The sequence below is a fragment of the Manis pentadactyla genome, chromosome 4 (assembly GCF_030020395.1).
Source record: "Manis pentadactyla isolate mManPen7 chromosome 4, mManPen7.hap1, whole genome shotgun sequence".
NCBI classification, from domain to species: Eukaryota; Metazoa; Chordata; class Mammalia; order Pholidota; family Manidae; genus Manis; species Manis pentadactyla.
Genome location: NC_080022.1, coordinates 30,964,937 through 30,988,995, shown reverse-complemented (window position 1 = coordinate 30,988,995; position 24,059 = coordinate 30,964,937). Strand labels below are relative to the sequence as shown.

General features: G+C 35.4%; 1 protein-coding gene and 1 non-coding gene across 2 annotated transcripts in view; both read right to left on the bottom strand.

Moving 5' to 3' along the window:
• Positions 1-1,283: 1,283 nt before the first annotated feature.
• RLF (RLF zinc finger) overlaps positions 1,284-24,059 on the bottom strand; it is a 74,977-nt gene continuing 52,201 nt past the window's right edge. The window contains exons 6-8 of the mRNA XM_036876493.2: positions 16,227-16,363; positions 10,754-10,895; positions 1,284-6,150 (exon numbers count right to left, since the gene is read on the bottom strand). Coding sequence (XP_036732388.1) covers positions 1,513-6,150; positions 10,754-10,895; positions 16,227-16,363 — 4,917 coding nt within the window. The 3' untranslated portion in view covers positions 1,284-1,512. The remainder of the gene's footprint in view (positions 6,151-10,753; positions 10,896-16,226; positions 16,364-24,059) is intronic.
• LOC118907720 (U6 spliceosomal RNA) lies at positions 21,429-21,535 on the bottom strand. Its single transcript, XR_005022927.2, has one exon. It is a non-coding gene; the product is annotated as a U6 spliceosomal RNA (small nuclear RNA).

The following is a 24,059-nucleotide window of genomic DNA, read 5'->3' as shown; positions in this document are numbered from 1 at the left end:
CTCATACAATTGTAGATTAATGATGCCAAAAAAAAAAAAAAAAGAATGGATGAGGTGCAAGAGGCCGTTAATGTAATAGAAATTAAAAAAAAAAAATCCTGACCACAGGCTTAAGGAAGGGATGTTAGAAGTGTTAGGGGTGTTAGCTAGTGAAAGTGGATGAGAACCTCACAAGGAACAGAGAATAAAGTTGCTGTATTTGTACAACCACACTGCTTTCCTTAGCATTAGCTGTAGCCATCCCAGAATCCCTGAAACTCAACACAGCCTAAGACCGAACTCACCTTGGCTTTTCATCCTTGTCCAACAAACCCTTCTTCCTTCTGTAGTCCCACTTCAACTGACTACATCACTACAGAATCTTTAAGTTTTCCTCAAAACATTTTCTTCATTCTCCAAAGCCCAACAATCCCTTTTAAAATTTCTCAATTTCATCATCAAAATGTCTCAACTGCTTTGGTAATCAGTACAGACTCTCACACCAAGATGGCCTCAATTACTGAGTCTGATCAACTACTATTTTTATCCTCAGCCTCTCAAATCACACTCACTCCAAGTGATCTATAAATTATGTCATTTTGCTCAAAATTCTTTGAAGGCTGCCTGTGTACTGAAGTCCAAACTACTTCCTGTTCATGGTTTGGTTCTTGCCAATCTCTACAGTAATCTCATCCACCCCAGTGGTCCCGTTACTACCAACCTTTCAAAGTCCTTGTAGTTCCTTGGAAACATGACTTCATGCTTCTCAATTTGCCATGCCCTTCATGCTGTTTGCCACACCCTCTCCTTTCTACCTAGACAACTCCTGGACATCCTCTTCTAGGAGTTATCTTGACTCTCAGAGGTAATTATTCAATCTCAAATTTTTCTTTCCACAAAAAATTTAAAAACAGTAGTCATTCAAAAAGAAGCTTGATCTAAATGGTGTGGTTAACAAGAAACAAAAAAAACTACTGGGGTAAAATATAAGTGCACGCTCCAGAAAATACCAATATAATTCCAGTTTACGTGTGGCATGAAAACTCATTATGAGTAAACAAGAAATGGGTGAAAAATTGTAATTTATTGAAACTCAACTCAAAAAATATAAGATGCTGTAGTGTACAATATATTACACAAAGCACCCTCAGGTGCACATTCAAGTCAAGTAAGAACTCCATATCCCTTTCCCTAACCCTCCCACCCTGGGATCTTAGTATTTTTTCCATATACAATCATGCACACTTAATTTGAAAAAGGAAGCCCCAATATATTTTGATGTATTAATTAGCACCAAACAAGAGTAAAGTTCCATTTCTTTTTTTAATAAACAAAAAAACCCAATCAATAAACCAACTGGAGAGCTAATGGACTCAGCCAATACTGCTGACATAGATATTATACATTCATGTAAATACACAGCCTATTCTACCCTAAACAACAGTATGGCTGGTTCTCAGCCTTTGTTCGAATTGGCAATTGTCCCCATGTTGCAGTGTTGGAGCCAGTCTGTTTCAAAAACAAAACTGCTATTTAGGAACTTCCTACACAAAGCTCATCTGTCTTTTTTGTTGGAAACAAGTCCAAAATTGGTGTGGAAAACTTAGATCTTTCAAGGACAACCACTGGCCGAAGGTAATGAAGCTGTTTTAAGGCAAGCTCTCCACAGTCTGTTAATGCTTTGTCCAATACGACCCTCAGGTTTTCCAAAGAAGGAACTGTTGTCGTCTCAGCTACTATTAAAGGTGGGATTGCAGTCAGGTTTTCATGAATTGCAGAGTCACTGGAAGAATGAGGTATGTCAACTTCAGGGTCATTGTCATTCACCATAGTACTTGCTGTAATACCCCCTAAGTCATTACTGGGTTGTGAAGAATGACTTAATGTTAAGTGCTCTGAAGGTTCCCAATCATCAAAATCATCTTCTTTCTCTTCACTTTCCTGAATAAATTTCAGAAATGAAGATTCAAATCCCATAGGTTTGTAAGTCTTCAAATCAAATGACCTGGGCTGTGGATGCTTCCTAAAATTCTCTTTTGGGACATGGGTTAAATTTTTTACAGTGTTTTCTTGCCCTGAACTTTGCTGCCCAGTTTCGGAGTCTTTGATCCTTGGTAAAGGAAGCTGGAAACTTGTGAAGTAAGTCCCACTTTCAATCCCATCAGAATTAGGTATGGAATTTTCTATTTTACAAGGAGGAGGCTGAACTATATTACATTGTTCCAAAGAAGTGGTTTCTGAACTATGGTTACATTTCAAAGTTCCTCTGTAGAGCAGAGTACCTGCATCAAATACTGGCTGGCTTTCGATACATCCTTTCTGATCTCCATCCCTTTCACCTGGATGAAGGCAATCAGTGCTCTGGACAGGCACGCTACTGTCACCTGGGGAATGGCCATGCTTTGTGTGCTCTGATTCACAGCTTGTATCTTCTTCTTTCTTTATGTAGGGCTCTACATCAGAAGGGGGCTCCTCCTTAATTTTGGTACCGTACTTAACACAAACCACAAGATTTTCCATCTGTTGCTCTAAATAGGCACTACTCATCTGATGGGTGCGTTTGTAATGCCTCACTATGCTGCTTTCCAGCTTCACCACAGATAAGCATCCTTGGACCATGCAGGGGTACTGTGTGTGCTCAGAATGCTCCACACACATATGGAGGGCTTCAGCTCTTGTTTTAAAACTAATTGGAGCCTTCTTTTCTTTGATTAAGCCACATTTTTTTGCCTTAGCATTAAATGATCTTCTGGTAGTTTGATGTTCATGCCCCTGAGTGTGACTTGGACACACCTTCTCACTCCTTAGTAGCCTTTCATTTGCCACTTTCTGGCTCCTAAACAGATCATCATAATAGTCTTTATGCCGGTAATATACATGTTGAGAATAATTACTGCGATGGGTGAATATCTGGCCACAGCCATTAAGATCACAATGAATTTCATAATCTGAATGTATTTCTCCTTCAATATTATGCTGTTCCATCAAGTGGTGCTTCAATTTGCCGAATGTATAAAAAACAGCAGGGCACTGAGGCTGGTTACAGGAAAACCTTGCTGCAGATTCAGCTTCAGAAAGCACTTTAGGCTCTTCAATAGGGTCTAGGTTATGAGAGTCACTACAGTGCTTAGCAAGAGCTTTGGAACACAGGAAACGTTTGTTACATTCCTTGTATTTGCAAGCAAAAATCTTTTTACATTTGACAAGTTCCCTTTTGGTTCTTGCTTTGTCCTTCTCTAAACATAACTGTTCTTTGTTGTACTGATGTACAGTTCTGTAATGGCGAATCAAGCCTTTTAGATTGGTGAAGGAGGAGTTACAAGTTTTATGGATACAATGGAATGGTTTGTGGTATTTATTCAAAATATAGCAGAGATTTCCTTTAGCAACAGTTCTCCTGCTGCCTCTCCCCTCTCTTCCTTCTCGCTCTTCTCTATGGCTGCCAATTGGTGATGAAATATCAGATATTTTACTTTCCGTTTCCTCACAAGATGACTCCAAATCTGTTTCTGAACTGCATTCATCCTTTTTAGAGTGACAGTGTGGCTTCTCTGAGTTACTGGTGGGATCTCCACCAAGTTCTGCAGAACAATCACCTTTCAACCTGTCTACTGAGCATGGGCCTTCATGGTCACATTTTTCATTATCTAATAGTTTGTGAGTTACTCTGTCACTGCCAATTTGATGTTTATTTTTGTAATGAATCCTAAGGTGTGTTTTTCTTGTAAATGACCTTTGGCAAATATGACACTGAAATGGAGAATACCGATGCTGAAACATGGTTAACTGAAGGACTTTTTCTTTTGAATAATTATGTTTTTTAAGATAATGCATTAACAAAGCCTCTCTGGTCACAAATTCGTATTTGCATCCTTGAAGCTCACAGAAAAAAGGCTTAGCTGCCAACTGTGCAAGGTACTGACTTGGCATATTTTCATCTTGATTCTGAAAATTAAGGTCTGAGATGGTAGATGAAAGAGACTTAGCACCACTGGATGGGTACCCTTGCAATGACCCTGAGAAAGAGCCATGTGTTATTGAATTTTTCAAGCTTAAATGTTTCAAGCGTAACAGAAGCTCCAACATAGTATCCTCTGTACATGGCCTTTTAGAAGCACAAAAGGAGGCTCCTGAGGAATAACCTTGATGTTCTCGTTTACATTTAGTATGAATATTGTGATCTGGACTTTCATCTGGGGAGTCACTATTTGTATCTGAGCTGGGTTTAGGTTCTACATCAAACTTTTCAGTAGTTTGATTATGTTCATTACCCAAACAGGGAAAGAGATCTTTTGTCTTTATCTTTTTGGGTTTGAAATGGTAAGGGTGAACCTTCCGTAGATGTTTTTGCATCCCTCTTGCATTTTTGTAGGTGGAACCACAGCCATCAAAACCACAGGTGAACTTAGTCCCATCAAAACAAACTGCCACATTGGAACGTTTTTCTTTTAGGCTAGAGGGCACAAAGACTTTCTCATGAGATAGTAATATATCCTGCATGGTTTCAGAGTGATCCAATGTGTCAATTAACTCCTCATTCATGGAGGCTGAAGAGCTATGACTTAACTGTTCACTGGAATTGCTGTCACTGTTTTCTTTCAGATTTTCTGCAGTTTCTATCTGAGAACTAGCTGATCCTGCACAGAAAAGAAGATCCTCAGGTAAATGTGATTTATTAGTTTGGTCAAGTAGATGGGGCTGCTCAATACAATCTTGCTTTTCACCTGCTTCAGGCTCCTCAAGTTTCACTGATTTTTTCACATCTCCATTTGAACTTTCAACATTATGCACTGAGAGGTGATTCTGATACTCAATTTTGGAATAATAGAACTTTTTACAGCCAACAAAGTTACATGTGTAAGATGCATCCCTAAAGTGTTGTGCTTCATGGTGGTAAAGCTGTCCCAAGTCACTGAAAACAATATTACAGCCATTTAATTCACATTTATAACGTAGATCATCATGTTTTTGTTTATGATTAAGTAGTTCATTCACCGATCCAAATCTTGCATAGCAATCAATAGAAACACACATGTATGGTTGAGGACCACAGTGTACTTGTTCATGTTCCCGCAAGTGAAAAGCAGACATGAAATGTCGTCGACAGTAAGTACACTTCTCTCTTCTGTTTTTCATATCTAAGTAGTGCTTGGCATTTTCATCATTATTTTGGTGTTCAGCTTTAAGATGCACACTTAAGTATTTAAACTGCTTAAACACACGGGAACAGTCTGTGCCAGGACATGGGTACAAATCTCTGTCTTGCAGATGGCAATCTTCTAATTTGCTGAATGTGACATATTCATGAGACTCTCCTTTGGCTTGTTCATTCAATGACTGATTTTGCTCCAGGGTTGCAGAGGGACTCTTGGGACAAATTCCCTTTTGAGAGCCTTTCAACAGTAATTTCTTTCTAGAGCGATCCCTTCTGCTTGGTGGCATTTTAACATGTTCCATCACATGAGGAACAAATATTTCTTTTCTCTTGAATTTTTTAATACAAACTGGACAGGTATAAATTCCATCTTCCATATGCATCTTAGAATGATGAAGAATCCTGGCCTCTATACATTCCCGCTTACATAACAAACAGAAAAATTTATACTGAAGCCACCTCTGATATCTTTCTGAAGAACCAGTGGGTTTTTTGTCTCTCTTCTCCTTATGCTGATCTGTCATATCTCTTCTCCTATATTGTTTATCTTCTTTACCTTCCTCATAGTCACTGAGAAATGACTCTAAAACATCTGTGTCATTAATAGACATTTCATAGCCACTTAGATCATCATCAGAATCTGAGGCTTCTTGTCCTAGGAGTTGGTGGCAGTGTCGTTTTAAAGTTTTCCAGTCCCAAAATTCAGGATCAAAAGGCCAGTGGGCTTTTAAAGCTAGTAGAAGCTCACATCGGAGAGAATTTGGAACTGGTGCATTTTCTTCATCAAATTTTTGATCTGGTTGCAAATACAATTCTTCCAACCTATTAAATCCATCCAAACTGGGTTCAATTAAGAATTCTGTAAGCTGACAGGCTCTTCTAACTTCTAAATCTTCTGGTAGAAGACAAGCAATTGTTTTACAAACTGATGTCTTCATTTCTTCATCTTCACTTGATCTGAGTTGAAGAGCTCTGACGCATAGTAGAACTGACACCCCAAGACCTGCATCTTGTGCCTGTAAGAAAAACAGGGGAGGAAAGTCATTTTCTTCATTACAGAAACATTACATAACTTTCACTGGTATATACACACTTCTCAAAACTTCTAGAGTTCTTAAATTTATCTTAAATTTTTCTTCCTGCAAGTTACATTTAGATCCTTCTTGTCGCATGCAAAGGACTGGATTAGATGCTACAATCATGAACAACAATATTCATAATGTATCCAACTTTATATGGCATCGTATATTCAAGCAGTCCCTAACTAACACTCAAGGAATTTACCTATGTGTCAAATGTATGAATAATAAAGGCTCTTGAATTCAAAGGAATTTGAGATAAATAAGGCCACTGAAGGATTTGAAAAGGAACTGTCTTAGCTGGGTAGGAAGGACAAGGACTAAATGAGTGTGAGTAGAAACACATGTATAAAAGTGAACCTAAGACTGAATGCAAGTTAAGAACTTTCATGTGTCATGAAACACTTGGATATTTTCAAAACCTCAAGGCTTAATAAATGATTCTCCCCATTTCCTAAAAGAATTAGGACTTGATAGTTACAGGTATACTGAACCTCAGCTTCTTGTGGAAAAACAACAAAAAATCAGAAAATCTCTCTATAGCAGCAGAGACTCAAAAACTAGTCAAAAATCAGGAAAAATATCTGGTCATATGTGACAAAAGGCTAGTGCATACAAGATGTCTTATGTGAGAGGTTGAAATGGAATGTGAAAATAATATGAGTAAAGCAGTGGGATTATGTGGCAGAGTGGCTTAAAATGCAGTACTTAAGAGTATGCCTTTGAACCCTAGCTTCACTACAGTGAAAAGTTCTTAACTCCTCTAAGCCTCAGTTTCCTAATCTGTAAAATGGCAATTGCAGTGACAGTGTAAGATTTTCCTCCTGATGCTGTTATAAAATGAAATATAATAATGAAATCAGATCACTACAATGTTGGCACATAGTAAAACGTTCAACAGAATACCATGGAAAATGAGGATAAATTCCACTATTCAAATCAGTAATCAATTTGCTAAGCAGTTATTCTGTATTGGACACCATTCTAAATGCTAAGAACAGAAAGAAATAATTGCCATCAATTTACAGAACCCTTACTACATCCTAGGCACTGTTCTAAATAAACTGTTAGTATATATTATCCTCATTTTACAGATGAAGAAACTAAGACTCAGAAGACTACTGCCCAATGTCACCAGCTAGTAAGCAGAAGAGAAAGGATTTAAACTTAAAGCAATCTGTGTCCAGAACCTGAGTTCTTAGACATTTTACAGCCTATGTTAACTCCAAAGCTCAACTGACTTGGCTACATATAATGTGCCCTTGATACAATATTTCAAGTCACTCTTTGTTCTTTCAAGCTTCCTGGTTTAAAACCCACCAATTTGTTCATGTCCATCCATTTCTTCAAAATTCAGCTCCACATCCCATACCCTAAACTCTAATTTACACCACTCCTTTAACAAGTAATGTCTTGGTATATCTGTTCAAAATGTACACTGGTATTTCTAGTTCTTTTTTTTAGGTGTTCCTAGTGATTTCACAGATTTTACCATTTCAAACAGATTAGGATGTTTAAAAAAGAATGGACATTCTTTGCTGTTTATCTTGGGAGTCTTCCAAAAGGAGTTAATAACAACTTGTTGGGAACCTGTAAATTATTTTAAAACTTACCTGGCTCCCCAAGTCCTCTGTGCTCTGACTTATAAAAATGGTAATCTTATATCACATTATGCAATTTGTCTAGACACCCACAGTGTAGTCCTAAATCTGCTGAGAATTAGGTGTATGATCCTTACAAGTCACACATCTCTGATTTTCAGCTTATTACTAAAGGGAGGGGATTAAACTAGATAAAGCCATGTATTGCAAAATGATAGTACCATATGTTCCATGAAAAAAGGCCCCATGATCAAATAAACTGGATTCACAATGACCCCTCTTCTTATACCTTTCACTTCAAAATACAACCACATCTACATTCATTCTATCATACTATTTTTTTATAGTGTTGAGAGAGACCCTGGCTTCTCTGAAGTCATTCCCTTCCACTTATGACTTTCTCAAGTCACAGGACGAAAGTTTAGTAACTTTAAGTGATTATCTGCTTTAAGCTATTTATATAGAGAACAGAATCCCAGAAAAATAAAGATGTACTATTACTACAAGGCCCTCTCCATTACACACTGTTTGTTGCCTTCTGCAAGAGACCTAATGACCACATCAGCATCACTAACCCTTTCTTTCCCAAGGGCTTGTGATTGGTTAACAGCTGTCCCTAATACCCTTTCCCCCTCTCCTTTTACAAAAACAGAACTGATTTTTATCTGGTTATAAAGTCACCCAGAATAATGACTAATTCTAGCCTCCCCTGCAGCTAGACCAAGCCACATGTATGTGTGGGTGTATACTGGAGGGAGTGGGGAAAAGGTGTGCTATAGTGTGGTTTGCTCCCCACCCCTCTCCTTACTGGAACGGAGACGTTAAAGCTGGGATCAGAACAGTTAGGTTTTGAACACAAGGTGGAAGCTATGTGTTGATAGCAAAGGAACCTGGGTTTCTGCTGTGTGGAGCCACTAAAGCAACTCTGGCCTGTCTACCTATATGAGTGAGAGAGAAGTTTCCATCTTCTTTACACTGCTGCAATTGTGGGCTATCTATCACTCAAAGTAGAACTAGATCCTAACTGATACAGGTTAGATCACCTCCCTTTTTTAAAAACCTACAGGTGAATCAACCAATTTGAAAGGAATTCTACACTCGTTCTTCTACCTACCAGTCCATATCTTTTCTACCCTTCAAAACAAATAGCTCAAATAAGGATTATGGTGGAAAGTAGCCTAGACTAGGATTAAAGAGAAAAGAGTTCTGGTTATCTATCTGGACACAAATTCCTTGGTCTGTATCAGAAAAAAAACCCACTTTCCTTAGTCTTCTAGAAGCTTTCCCATTTTCTGTGGTTCTTTGTGGTAAGCAGAATTCTACAATGACCCCCGTTAATCCTCACTTTTGTATCTTCTCTTGAGTGAATGTAAGCAGAACCTGTGAATATGGTATCATTACTGTGATTATGTTAATGTTATATGGCAAAAAGGACTTTGCAAATGTAATTAAGGCCCCAAATCAGTTGATCTTAAGATAACAGTCCACCTAGGTGGGTCTGACCTAATCACTCCAGCCCTTTAAATATAGGTCTGCAAGTCACAGATGGAGAAGGTCAGATTTGAAGGAGGTGGAGTCCTTGTGCCTAAACCAGCTTGAAAATGGAGGGATGGAATGCGGGAGGCTTCCAGGAGCTGAAAACAGACTATGGCTGACAGCCAGCAAGAAAATGAGAACTTTAGTCCTACACCTGAAAGGAAGTGAATTCTGTTAACAGTAAGAATAAGCTTAGAAGACTTTCCACAGAGCCTCCAGATAAGAACTCAGCCCAGTGCAACACCTCAGTTTCAGCCTTATACTCTGGGCAGCAAACACTGCCACACTGTGTTGGATGACTTCTGCCATATAAAACTGTGAGCTAATAAACAGTTGTGGTTTTAAGTGTTAAATTTGTGGTAATTTGTTACCCAGTAATAGAAAATAAATACTTCCTTTAAAGATTAAAAAACAAAACTTTTTAAAAGGCAAGCGGTAACAGTAATTTCTTTAAGCAAGGTAAATACTATAATTATTTGAACATGTTCTGTGACAAGAGACATAACTTGATTCACAATGATTAGAAATAATTATCACCTGACCTATCTGACCATGAATTCGCTTTTGATAACTGTTTTACTTTTTTCCTATCTTCACTGGAGAAAAATAAAGTAGAAGATATTGAAGATTACATTAAAGAAGGAAGGGAATATCAAAGATACAACTGTGCCTTGACTTCAGTATGAACAATCCTTGGATATTGTCAAAGAAGTAACCCATAAAACATATCCATGGTCCAATATAGATATGGGTATATGGAGAACTCAGTTATGAGTATATATTAAAAACAAAACAGAACAAAAATAGAGCACAGCATAAGATTCATCCCAAATCTCTAGGCTGGCATTCTTAGCATATATCTACAGTGCTGAGCTCAAAAAATAAGGTTTTATAATGGCATTTTCATTTTAGGAAATACTCATTTCCTAAAATTTAAAATTTTGCTAGCATTAAAAAATTTTTTGATTTATGGACAGTTGATTCTGGAACTATTCTATTACTCTAAAACCTAAAAAATGCTTTCACTCCATCTTCAGCAGGTAAAAATAGAATTATACCTTCTTCATTTATAATTATGTTAATTTGCAAACACGCCTATATGAAATATAGAACATTGTTCTAGTAAAAGTAGATACAGGGTCACTGAGGTGACAGCCAAGAAACATACTTTTCTCCTTTCTCCAGTGGCTTGTCACTTCAAGTTACTATTTCCCATTAAGAAAACTGGATTCCTAGGAAGTCAATCTGCAGAAACAGCTAGATATGTCCAATTCCATACTCTTATTAAACCCCATTGTTTCTCATTTTTCTTTAATTAAAAAAGTAGTTTTGCCTGAGAAGTTATCTCCCCACTCATTTCTCCCCTCTAGGACAATTAAGCATAAAAAGCATAAATTACTCACTTCAGTTTGTATAACTCTAATCAGGCAAAATAAATGCTGCTGTGTTTTAGCTATGACACCAAACTGACGACATCGTTCCAAAAAAGTGTCTAAAGAAGGGTCAATTCTTCTTTGCAGTTTACTCCAAAAGAGAGTCAATTCCCTATAAAAAGAAGGATTAAGATAAAACATTTAAAGCAACTGGTATTTGCTGTCCACCTCTCCATCCCATTTTTTTGGCTTATGAAAATAAGTTAACAGCAAAGAAAACTAAAAGAAAAAGCTGTCTATATTCCTTATTTCTTCCTTCCAAACTGGTAAAGTTTTTAAGACTCCGTCCTGAAAATTCTACCTCTTCTTTGTTGTGTCTAAAGGAAGATAAAAACAACAAAAGGCTACTTCCTTTATGCTGATGATTTAGAAGACTTCTTTTGATACCATCTTATCCCAAAAGGTTTTACCCACTACATTAGTAATTTTATTGACTAATCAAACCCTAACGTAGTAGGCAGGAATCATAAGACATTACTATACTGCTAACAAAATGTATACAGTTAACAAATACCCAAATGGTGTACTTCTCCACACTTATCTCATGGGCCCTTTACAGCTCTAAAAGTCATGATGCTACCTGTATTTTGGAATGTTTAAATATTGCTAGTAAATTAGTAAAATGGCACTCTTGGAAATGGCTAAAAACCCCACAAATATTCATGATGGAAACAAAGACAAGCTTGAAAGGAGTAATTTACTTGAAAGCATTGATTGAATAGGTTTGGAGAAAACTCTCAAGAAAAAGCACTAGAAACTTGAAAATGCCCAGGATATAAACACCAATGTGACTGTCAAATGTGAATGCAAGGAAAATTATTTAGCAAAACTGAAGAGAATGTTATCACTTAAAATAATGTGGCTCTTTTCTGTACAAGCTCAATGGATACTCTATTTTTTTCATTAAAAAAAAAACCCAACATATTATTTCACAAGCCAGTTTTAGAATGCTAATATTCTATTATTACTATTAACACAGACTATTCCAGGAATCTGGATACAAATCCAAAGCTTAAGGAATGAATATACCTCTTTTATAATAGATTGAAAATAAACATATTTAATAGAGTTTATTTTCTTATACTTTTTTTAAAGAGGTAAGTGGAATTCTCGTGAAATTCTTAGAGGACTAAAACTTGCTTCAAAGACTGGAATGAGTATTTCTCAAAAGATATATGATTAAAGCTTACATTTAATGATGGCAAATTTGAGCTGTAACAAAATTAACTTAAAATTCCTTTAGTTGTCCCTGGTGGCTAAGTGTTGCTTTCTTAACCAAAGCAAGTAAAAAGTGAGATAGCTCAGCTTCAAAAATAGCTACAAGCCAGACAAGTAATTGGAACAAGTGTTCATTTTTTTAAACTCATAAGATTGCTTCATTCAGGTGCAAACATCTTAGTAATAAAAACTTTTGAGAACAGTGAAAAATTCTGAATAACAAAGGAAATGAAGAATTACATATGCTCAGAGATTTTTAAAAACTATCATATACATGTATGTGAGATCTAACTTACTTGAGAATAACAAATTACCAAAGCCATTAAAACCTGATTCTGAAGATAAAAGGGTAAAGGAGATGAACCACCTAAAATACATCAATGAGCTGTAAGTTTAAAGTTAGGTATATCTGGTAAAATGATAAAAAAAATTAAGGTTCCCTAAGTAATTAAAAAAAAATAAATCAGAATGTTTAGGGCTTGATTTATACCCAATTAAATATTCCAAGCTCTAATTTTTTTAACTCCAAATAGCCATGATCAAAAACGGGCATTTTATCATGTATTTTATATTTACTTACGTATTTGCACAGTTACAACTCAATGATTTAAAACTACTATCACCCACCCAAACTTAAATGTGCTGAATGAAACCACAACAACCAGTATGTATATTACTTGTGAGAATACCAAAATGTCACTTTAATCACCACTCAAATCTGTACAATGGGAAAATGAAACCACCAATAAATAGTAACTTAGAGCCTGCTAGATCATACTTGCACTAGGACAAATCAGTTACCACACCTCAATGATGTGATTTTTTTTAATGAACAAACATTAAAGAATATATTGAAAATGATTCTATTCATATGGATGTTTCCAATGTTAATGATTTACTGCACCCTCAAATTTGCTCACTGCCTACCTCAAGTTAACCAATTATATATGAATTCACAAAAATTAATAGAAAAATAGTTTTATTAACAGCAGGAAACACATTTTGCCAGAGATCTAGCTACCACATAAGAACTTTAAAGTACACTATGTTTCTACAGAGCAGGAGGCCCATGAGGATCAGTTAACATGTCATGCTGAGATCTAGAATTTAGGCTTTTAGAAATGAGGCAAAGAAAACTTCATGGAATTAAAGAATGACCACCTCCTAAAGAAGGCTCCTGCAAGTGTAGTAGTTGATTCTCACGACCTCATTTTTTCCCCCAACAAAATTCAGTTAAATAAAACATATGGTATCTCATCTTTGCCAGGTGCTGAGGACTCAACTGTGAATTAGACAACACATATGTTGACCTTGCTATATCACAGTCTAGTTAGGAGAGAACAGATATGAAATTACACCTGAAGAAACACAAATGTACAACACACAAAATATATCAGAGCCATTACAGGATGCAAAGGTTAACCTATCAAATACTCACTGAAAGCTTGATGTGGAAGTTTAAAGTTCAATTGTATAATTTTAATTTTTAAGGTAACACTGGTAATTATATACACCTACTTGTATACTGCCCCATTCAAAATGGTTATCTTTCCACTTGCATGGCTACTCTAATTATATTACCATTGCCTGACATCTATAGGAACTCATTACTCCATCACTTCTTTGCTTTTTGCAGATAGCCAAAAATCTTCTGGGGCCAAATTAATGAATAAGCTAAGTGATATACCTTCTGATACCAATAATATAGTGACTGCTATAAAGTAATAAGATACATTTTACTGTGACTTAAATGTCTCCAAAGGAAACATCTAGAGGAATAAAGACTTTTGGGTGATAGTCACATAGTTTACATTCCAAATACCTTCAATGGTGACCACATTCAAGAATGACATTTCCAAATAAGAAATTCTAGTATATGTGTTTAAAAGTAAGTAACTGTTTTTATTATCATATTCCCAACTTTATTGTTATTTTTATAAATACCTTTATCAGAATTAGCACTTAATTTTAAAAAATCATCTCTAGACCAATATTCTATATAGCCAACTACCTTCAACTTAGGAACTCCCCAACAATCTATATCAATACTCAATGTAAAATTTTACTATTATTTCTATATAAAACAGTAAACAAAAAGAATCTATCCTATTTGAACAAGATTTCTGAGAGTCATTTTCTTTAGTAAAATTCACTGTTTTATGTTATGGCTATTCTAACTCCAATAGCCCACTTCCAAAAAAAACGGTTCTAAACTCTAAAATTTTAGATTCTACTTCTCTTTGAATTGCTTGGTAGAAGCTTCCTTTTAACAAAATGTGAAGTAATTTGTTTTTATTTACTTTATTCAATTACACCTTCTTGGGAAGCCAACAAGGGGAAAATCCCTGTCCCTGTTAATCCCTTCCAGCTGCAGGGGAGCAGCATTAATCCTAGAGCCACTAATATCCTTGGAAGGGCTAATGGTGGCTGAGTGAAGAAGGGAAGAAAAAAAAATTATGGATCACTGTAAAAGGGAAGTTGTATAGGAATATTAAAAGCACTGTGTAACTATCATTTTAAAAACACTTTATAATCTATAGCACATCCCATATATGATTTAATGTATTCTTTGCATGTTGAAAACCTAGTATAACTAAGAGATATTTTTTCATTACAGGCAACGAAGTTTACTGTAACAAGAAAAACTGGGGTTTGTTTCTCAAGTAAATACAATCTGTGTTACTGAGGCTAAAATATCTAATCTGTAATGCATGGGGGGGAAGCTCTTCTACTTGATATAATGATAAAAAACCTCACTGCTACTTAGTAATTCTTATTTATATCACCCCTTTTTGATTTCCTAACAAGATGCCCACAGTGATTATTACAAAATATATTTAAGTACTCATTCCACCATCTCCTGTCTCATAGGAAATGTTAACTCTGGCATAGTGGACTTGGCAGAGGAGTGGTATTTGAATTCTGGCCCTGTGCCAAGAAAACAACCACACAGAAGAAAAGCACTGGATTAAGAGTCAAAAACCCTGGAATTGAATTTCAGTTCTACCACTTTAGCCTTGAGACTTTAGGCAATCACAAAACTTCTCTGATCCCTCTATCCTCCACTGCCTCATCTGTACAGTGATTATGATGACTATTGGGTGAGGCAATTTACATGGAAGCAGCACTGAATTGCTTGATAGAAGCTTACTTTTAACAAAGTGTGAAGTAATGTTTCTATGTAAATTAATTTTTCCATATATTTTTCTATATCAATACTCAATGTAAAATTTTACTATTATTTCTATATAAAACAGTAAACAAAAAGAAATATAACATACAAAATACTAACAATAATACTATACAAATACAGATGCTACAGAGGGAGATCAATGAAGGCTAAAGTATATGAACAGTTTTACTAGGTTTTCCATAAAACAGAATGCTGATTTACAACTTCAAGCTATCCTTAGGTTAGGTTCTAAATTCCAGTCTCCTCTTATCCAGATTATGCAAACCCAACCCATTCTTTGAATTAAAGCTCAAATATTACCTTCTTCCTCAGAGCTTTCTTAAACACTGGTGTTCAATGAGCACCTTTCTCTAATCTCCTATAGTATTATGCATACCATTAATCTGATACTTATAGACAGAATCTTACATTTTAGAGGTTTCCTATTTATCAGGTTTGTCCCTTTGGCCTAAAGAGATTCAATAGTTAGAACTGAAAAGAACCATGGGTTACACAGTTTCTACTTTTTAGCAACTAAGTACTTTGTAGGCAAACAAGATATAAATTGAGTAAAAACCAAAATAATGCAATTCTGCTACAGAATAATGCAGTTGCAAAGGAGATTACTATTCAAATGGATTTCTTCTCTAGTGCAAGTTTGACCTAGAAATCTAGATAATTGGTGGGTTTCCAAGTAAGTGGGGGAAAGTGACTACCAGGAGGTAAAATAAATATAAAGGAAAACAATCTAAGACCAATTTGTTTCATATTGCTGTAATTTTATCTTTAAAGAAGACATATATATTGGTGTTAACAGACAACCCTCTACAGGATGATCAAGAGGAGATCAAACTTTTTACCCTCTATTTTGGAGTTTTCTAGAAAAATTAAACCAATAATATTTTTAATTTAATGCATTGGCTTGAAAGGATTTAATTCACATGTCATTATTTAACTTGCATAGACTTTAAATTTGAAACAAACCCATGTTTTATATAAACCCTAATGCTATACTATGTACTAACAAAGGGAATAAAAACTAAATATACTTACCAAGAACAATATACACTTGCAGTTTGGAGCTGCTGGGTAAGGTAAGTTGTACAAAGAACAAATGCCGTGTTATCCTGACCCTCGGATTCCAGATTACATATGATGTCTAGTACTTCCTTGCAGTCGACCTTTGCAATCTATCAAAAATGAGATGACTCAGTCAAAAAGAAAATGGCTTTCCTGTAAACTCTGTTACACAATATGAAGCTTCTTTATAATGTTTTCTTTGATAATTGGTAAGTCAAGAATTAGAGGGATGTAATTTTCTTCTATTAACTAATGGCTGGGTCTTCTGGGATGCATATTTCTTATAAGTAAATATTAAACATAGAACAGATGCTCTAAGGAAGTTCCACCACATTCCAAACACAGGTAACATTTTTGTACAGTTAAAAAAAAAAAGACATTTCTCATGAATACTGCTATCATATAGAGTCAAATTATGCAGAATAGTTTCTGGTTATAAACTTCTAAAGTACCATCTTTTTTTTTCCTGTTTTTTTCTTTTTCAATTTTATTCAAGTCACTCTAGTTACAGAGAGAAAAACACAAGGCTTACCCTTACTGCCAGTAAGGCTGAAGGAGGCTAGTTGCAAAACGGCTTTAAATACGAATGCTGTATTAACATAACATTTTCTCATATAATTAAGGAAAAAACTCTTTTCAATAAGTGACTTTTTCAAATAACCAAAGTACCTTAGAAATACATCTTTTTCATTTACACTATTTATAAGAAACTTAAAAAAAAAAGCCAACCACGACCACCTCTGGGCAAATCAGAATTTTCTGGGGCTCTTTTTGTATACTGGTAAAACAGGAGAATAAGACTTCTGGAGATCCTTCCTCACTCTCTATTTTATAACTTCCCTGTCTTAATAGAATATGAAGAACAGTCTATTTCATGATTGTGTCACCCTTATAAAGGTCAATTGCACTGGGTAGCACATATAAAAAACAATAATAATTTCAGGACCAATGAGGTGTATCAAGCCAATGAGATATATACAGAGTTAAGTTTATCTCTTCCAGGTGCTATGCAGTTCTAATAGGTGGTTCTAAGTCTCCACTTTTAGTTATACCCTCAGGCAGAAACAGAAAGTCTTTCAAAGCTTAGTTCAAATGCCATATTCTCATAGAATCCTTCACTAACTTCTAAGACCATGTTATCAATACCCATCAAAAACTACTCTCAAATTCCTCCTTTGTAGCATTTATCACAACTGCAAATTCATTCATTAGTTGAACTTATTATTAGCATTTGTGTCCTCTGCTAGAATATAAAATCCATGAGGTCAGGGGCTATATACATCCTGTTCAAAACAGCACTTACTGCAAAGCAGTGTCTGGAACATAGAAAACGTTTAGTAAATAGGTGCTGATGAATGGAAAAAATGAATCAAGTTTAATCAGGGTAAAAGGCTAATGTTTACAAAATGAACCTTATTCAATTCTGTGTTTTCTAATCTTTTCAAAGACAATGTGATGACACAACAAACAGTACAATGTAGTTGTTAAAAGCAGTTATTCTAAGATAAGATTGTGTATATTCTCTTCCTAGCTGTTTATTAATAGATGTGTGACCCTGGATAAGTCACGTAACTTCTCAGTAATTCATGCCTTGCTTTCTTCATCTGTAAAATGGAAAAAAACAGAAGCTCTCTCATAGAATTATTTTAAGAATTAATAACAAGGTGTTGTTTTTGGTTGAACTTTTCAAAAATCATTTTTATTTGAAATATGGTTTATTCACAATATTAATTTCAGATGAAAAACTCAGTGATTCATCAACTACATATATTATTAAATGCTCACCGTATAGTTACCGTTACCATACAAAGATAGTGCATTACAAGCTGTATTCCCTATGCTATATGTATACCCCTATGACTAAATATTTTATAGTTTGAAGTTTGTAACTCTTTATTCCCTTCATCTATTTTGCCCACCCTCCTCGCTATTTGTTTATTTTTCAGATTCCACATATACGTGAAACCATATGGCATTCCTCTCTTTCTGACTTATTTCACTTGGTATAATACCTTCTAGATTCATCCATACTGCTGCAAATGGTAGATTTCTTTTTTATGGCTGAACAATATTCCATTCTATATATGTACCAATCTTGTTTATCATTCACCTATTAATGGACACACTTCAATTGCTTCCATATCTTGGCTAGTGTAAATAATGCTTTAATAAACATTATTTGTTAAATAATAAAAAGGGATCCATGTATCTTTTTGATTTAATGATTTTGTTTTCTTTGGGTAGATTCTCAGAAGTGGAATTGTTGAGTCATATGGTATTTCTATTTTTAGTTTTTTGAGAAACCTTCATAATGCTTGCCATAGTGGCTGCACCAATCCCATTAGCAGTGTATGAGGGTTTTCTTTTCTCCACATCCTTGCCAACACTTGTTATTTCCTATATCTTTTGGATGGTAGCCATTCTGACTGGTGCAGTGGTGATAATCTCATTGTAGTTTTGATTTGCATCTCCCTGATGATGAGCATCTTTTCATGTGTCTGTTGGCCATCTGTTTGTCTTCTTTGGAAAAATACCTATTCAGGTCCTCCACCCATTTTTTAAATCAGATTATCATCATTATTTTTGGTATAGAGTTGAATGAATTCTTTATATATTTTGGGTATTAGCCCCTTATCAGATATATTGTTTTGCAAATACATTCTCCCATAAAAATGTCTTTTTGTTTTGTTGATGGTTTCCTTTGCTGTAAAGAAGCTTTTTAGTTTGATATAGTCCCAACTGTTGTTTTTGTTTTTGCTTCCTTTGCTTGGGGAGACATGTCCAGAAAAAAATTTCTCATGTTGGTGTTCAAGAGTTTAGTGCCTATGTTTTCTTCTAGTAGTTTTATGGCTTCAGGTCTTATATTTAGGTCTTTAATCCATTTTGAGTTTTTTTGTGTGTGTCTGGTGTAAGATAGTGATCCAGTTTCATTCTTTTGCAGGTAGCTGTCCAGTTTTTCCCACACCATTTATGTCTTTTTCCCATTGTACATTCTTGCCTCCTTTATCATAATACTGTTTCAGAACAGCAAGGCGACTATAGTTAGTAATACCATATTGCATATCTGAAAGCTGCTAAGAGAGTAAATCTTAAAAGTTCTCATTACAAGAAAAAAAATTTGTAACTGTATGGTGACAGATGTTAAGCAGACTTACTGTGGTCATCATCTCACAGAATATACAAATATTAAATATTATGGTGTACACCTGAAGCTAATATGTTATATGTCAATTATGTATCAATTTTTTAAGAAGTAATTATGTGTGCCTAATAAAGTTACAGTTAAGTCTTCAAAAAATACATGTTTTAAAAGGGATTGGCAAATAGGGAGCACTTTAAAAGTGCTGTTAAAAATTGTTCTCATAAAATACGCAAATTTTTAAAAGAGGAAAACAAAAAAGAAAGTGAAACTTCAGAATATTAGATAGCATTTCAAAAGATCACTCTCAGGTGAAAGATCACTCGATGTAAATTTATATCTAATAAGTACTGGGAGACCAAGTTAAGTAGTTAAAGCCCAAAACATAATTAAAGTTAAACCCAGCTTTCAAGGAAATAACACAACAAAAACAAAACCTTATCATACATTATTAAGATGGAATTTGATTGATGCCCTAAACCCCCATGTCCTCATCCATAGCTGAATGAATCAGAAGGGTCATCCAGAAAGGAAATGCCCACCACAAGGCCACTTAAAATTGCAATGACTGAAGCACCAAAAGGAGAATTCTATGGGATCCAGAGCAAACCATCCATGCCTCATTAAAGCTATCTAAAACCAAGAATTCTAAAATACAGTTTTGCAAGGTAACAGCAATATAACACCTCCATGCTGAAAAATAGCACAAGAAACTCTCTATACCAAACATAAATTAGAATGGAAAAAACATATAACTTGCATTTCTAGAACACTTTTTATCCTTTTCAATTAACTTTTGTTATATTATCTCATTTTATCAGCAAGATCAATCTGCAAGATTGGCAGGGCAGGCAGAATTATTTCTACTTCACAAATAAAAAATAAGCCTAAGAAGAGACTATTTCTTGTCTCAAGTCAACTGTGGCAAATAATCAAAAGTAACAGTCAACAAAATGGAAAACTAATCTCCTGTCATTTTTTTTCCTACAGGGAAGTCCTCAAATTTTAAAAGGACACATTTCAGAGAGATAAATAGGCTTTCATCTTTTGGAACCAAAATATTAAGAAAAAAGGGACAAAAGTGAAGTAAATTAGAAATACACATTTCAAGTAAAAATTCACTAACTTAAAATGATGGGAGAGGAGGAAATGACATGAAAAATCTGAATTAATAGTTTATAAGGCATATAGTTGCATTATTTCCATTTATTACAAATACTCTATAGTGCACATTGTTAGTGTATAACAGGTCCAAACAGTTCCTCCTCCTCTCGCCTGCACAGCCAATTCTTACCTTGAACATCCAATCAAAATTCTTTTTTCATTATCAAGTCTTCCTTCATAGACTACTCTAGCATCTAATGATATCTTACCTGCTCTGAATTCACAAGATCTTGCCAGCATTTTTAGTTGGACTATTTTTTATTTTACTTTGGCTCAGCTTTTGAACTAGTTTCACATAATGGCCTTTACCTTTTATCATTCTACTTTTTTTAATGGGCTTCTACTTTGGCTCTCCAAACTAGACTATGAACTCCTGAGGACAAGAACACAATCTTATAAATGAGATCCAAAATCCTCTGTGACCAAAATCCCTTAAGAAGGAAAAGAGCCATGTTAGAATGTATTTGTCTTGTCAAAACAGTGCTATTTACTATATATACCTGTACTGTGCTAAGTACTGATATTTAGTAAAAAAACCAACCTGATTTTTTTGCTCTCCTGGAACTGACAGTCTAGTCACAGATAATAACTGAGGAAGCAGGCAATTACTAACAATTACAATGTATGTTTTCTTTTTTTTTTGAAGTATATTTTTTATTGAGGTATAACTGACATATAACATATTAGTTTCAAATGTGTAATGTGACTGGACATTCCTTTTTACTTAAGTATAGTTGATACACAATCTAATATTGGTTTCAAGTACACAACACAGTGGTTCAACAGTTAGCCATATTATTAAATCCTCACCCCTACTAGTGCAGTTACTATCTGTCAACACAGGAAGATGTTAGAGTCACTGGTTATATTCTAAAAATAAGGAATGCTTCACAAATTTGCATGTCATCCTTGTGCAGGGGCCATGCTTATCTTCTCTGTATTGTTCCAATTTTAGTGCATGTGCTGCTGAAGGAAGCACTACAATGTATGTTAATGCTACAATGGGACATACATAGAGTATTTTTCAAATACCTTCGATAACAAAAAAAAATCTAACCTGAATTTAGGGGATCAAGAACAACTTCCTGGTTGAAATCACAACTAGGGTGAGAGTTAAACAGGAATAAGCCATGGGGAAGGGTAAAATGAAATAAGAAAATTATTCCAGAAGGGAAGAAAACACATTACCCAAATGGTAAAGAGTGAGCGTGGTCAGGAGGAGAAGAAACAAATTACTTCGATACAGCTCAGGGCAGCACAGTGGCAGTGTGAGCATCAAACCTGGGGCATTCTGGGAGGGGACACACCTCTATTCTTCCAGCATCTCCATGCCTTCTGAATCTGCCCTGGGGAATGCCAGTAACTATGCTCCTGTACGGGCCTAATCTCTACCTACCTGACTAAGGCCATGTCAATGAGTTGTACAGTTTCACACTCATAAAGACAACCCGCTAGGGAAGTCTGTGCAGGTTGAAATCAGTCACCTTGCCAAACCGTAAAACTTAACCTAAACTTTCTCCAAATGTTATAGATTTTCTAGTCAACTTTAATACTGACATTTTTAGTTCATGCTTAGTATTGTTTATCTGACATTTTAGAACACAGCTATGTGCCTGATAATGAAGTTTCTCACTAAAAAGGTCCCTAACACCTAACATAAAAGGTACCTTACACACATTTTTATTATCCATTAGCTTCAGTTTTATTTCCATCAAGGTTTCTATTGAAAAGCATGACTAGTTTATGGTGGTTTTTTGTATAACCTTCCAATTCAAGAACTCATTTGCCTCATCCTCACTTATCTAGGCTAACCACACAGGGTTATCCTTCTACATTTATTTCCCACTTTCATTTAACTAATTTTAAAAAACTGACGGCTTTTACAAATAATCTGAAGCCAGAGTTTCTTCAGTCAGCCCCTCCATATAGATCCTGACCCTCAAAAGCCTGTATCACATCTTATTTCATACTTTCGCCCATTAGTGCCTGCTTCAGAATCTTTGCATGACAAATAACCACCCAACATTTTTAGTTGAAAGGGAACCTCAGTATTTTGCCCCAAATTCCTGTATTTTCTTGAATACAAAGTAAAAAAGAGCTATGATAAAGAAAAAAAAGTAAACAAATAGATCCAGGCAAATCAAAATGACACAATTTTAACACTTCATTAATAATATAAATATGGTTACACTCCAACCTTTTGCAATAGTTTAAGACCAGTCTAAAGCCCAAATATACGCCACAAAATACTTTTCAGCTGAAGCAAATTAAAATGAAAGTCACTGACAAGTTTTTGAGAATTTCAGTGAGTATCTAGGAAATATCTGGATAGGTACTGAAATAAATTTTCTGTTCTTAAATATAATTCCTTATCCCTGGGGTTTACATTCTATAGCTAGTAAGACAAGTAAGACACATGCATCAAGTAATTAAGTCTGCTTACTATCCATCTTCCCCTTCTAGAATTTATGTTCTTTAAGGGCAAAAGTTTGTTTCATTCACTACTGTAATATCTTCAGTGCCTACAACATTACCAGGCACAGGGGGGAACATCAGTAAATATTTGTTGGAATGAAAGATAACAAGGTAAGTAACTTAATGGCTACAAAAGAATAGGGTAAGTAAGTGGGACAGACTGAAGACCGGAAGAATAATGTGTACTGGAGTAAGCAAAGGCGGCTTCAAGGAAAACAGTTCTTGGGGGAACAAGAGCATCTAAATGGGGGATGGCCTCCCAAAAAATGACAGAATGAGCAAACTAATAAATGTGAGAATAATTATGGCATATGAGGAAGAAAAAGATTACCTGATGTAACTGTTAAGAATGGTATTTACGTACCAAATGATTTCCATCATTTGTAGAGTATAACAATGAAGCAAAACTAAAGGAACAAAACAGCAGCAAACTCACAGACTCCAAGAAGGGATAGCAGTTACCAAAGGGGAGGGGTGGGGAAGGGTGGGTGGGGAGGGAGGGAAAAGGGAATTGAGGGGTATTATGATTGGCACACATGGTGTGTGTGTCGGGGGGTCACCTTACTACACTGATGGACAGTGACTGCAATGGGGTGTTGGGGGGGACTTGATATGGGTGAATGTAGTAACCACAATGTTTTTCATGTGAAACTTTCATAAGAGTATATATCAATGACACTTTAATTTTAAAAAATGATATTTACTATGATTTCACTCATTTGTGGAGTTTAACAACAAAGCAAAACTGAAGGAACAGAACAGCAGCCGACACAGACCCCAAGAAGGGACTAGTGGTTACCAAAGGGTTGGGGAAGGAGAGAGAAGGGGATTAACGGGCATTATAATTAGCACACACAATATAGGTAGGTCACAGGGAAGGCAGCATAGCACGGAGAAGACAAGTAATGACTCTATAACATCTTACTACGCTGATGGACAGTGACTGCAATGGGGTGTTGGGGGGGACTTGATATGGGTGAATGTAGTAACCACAAGGTTTTTCATGTGAAACCTTTATAAGATTGTAT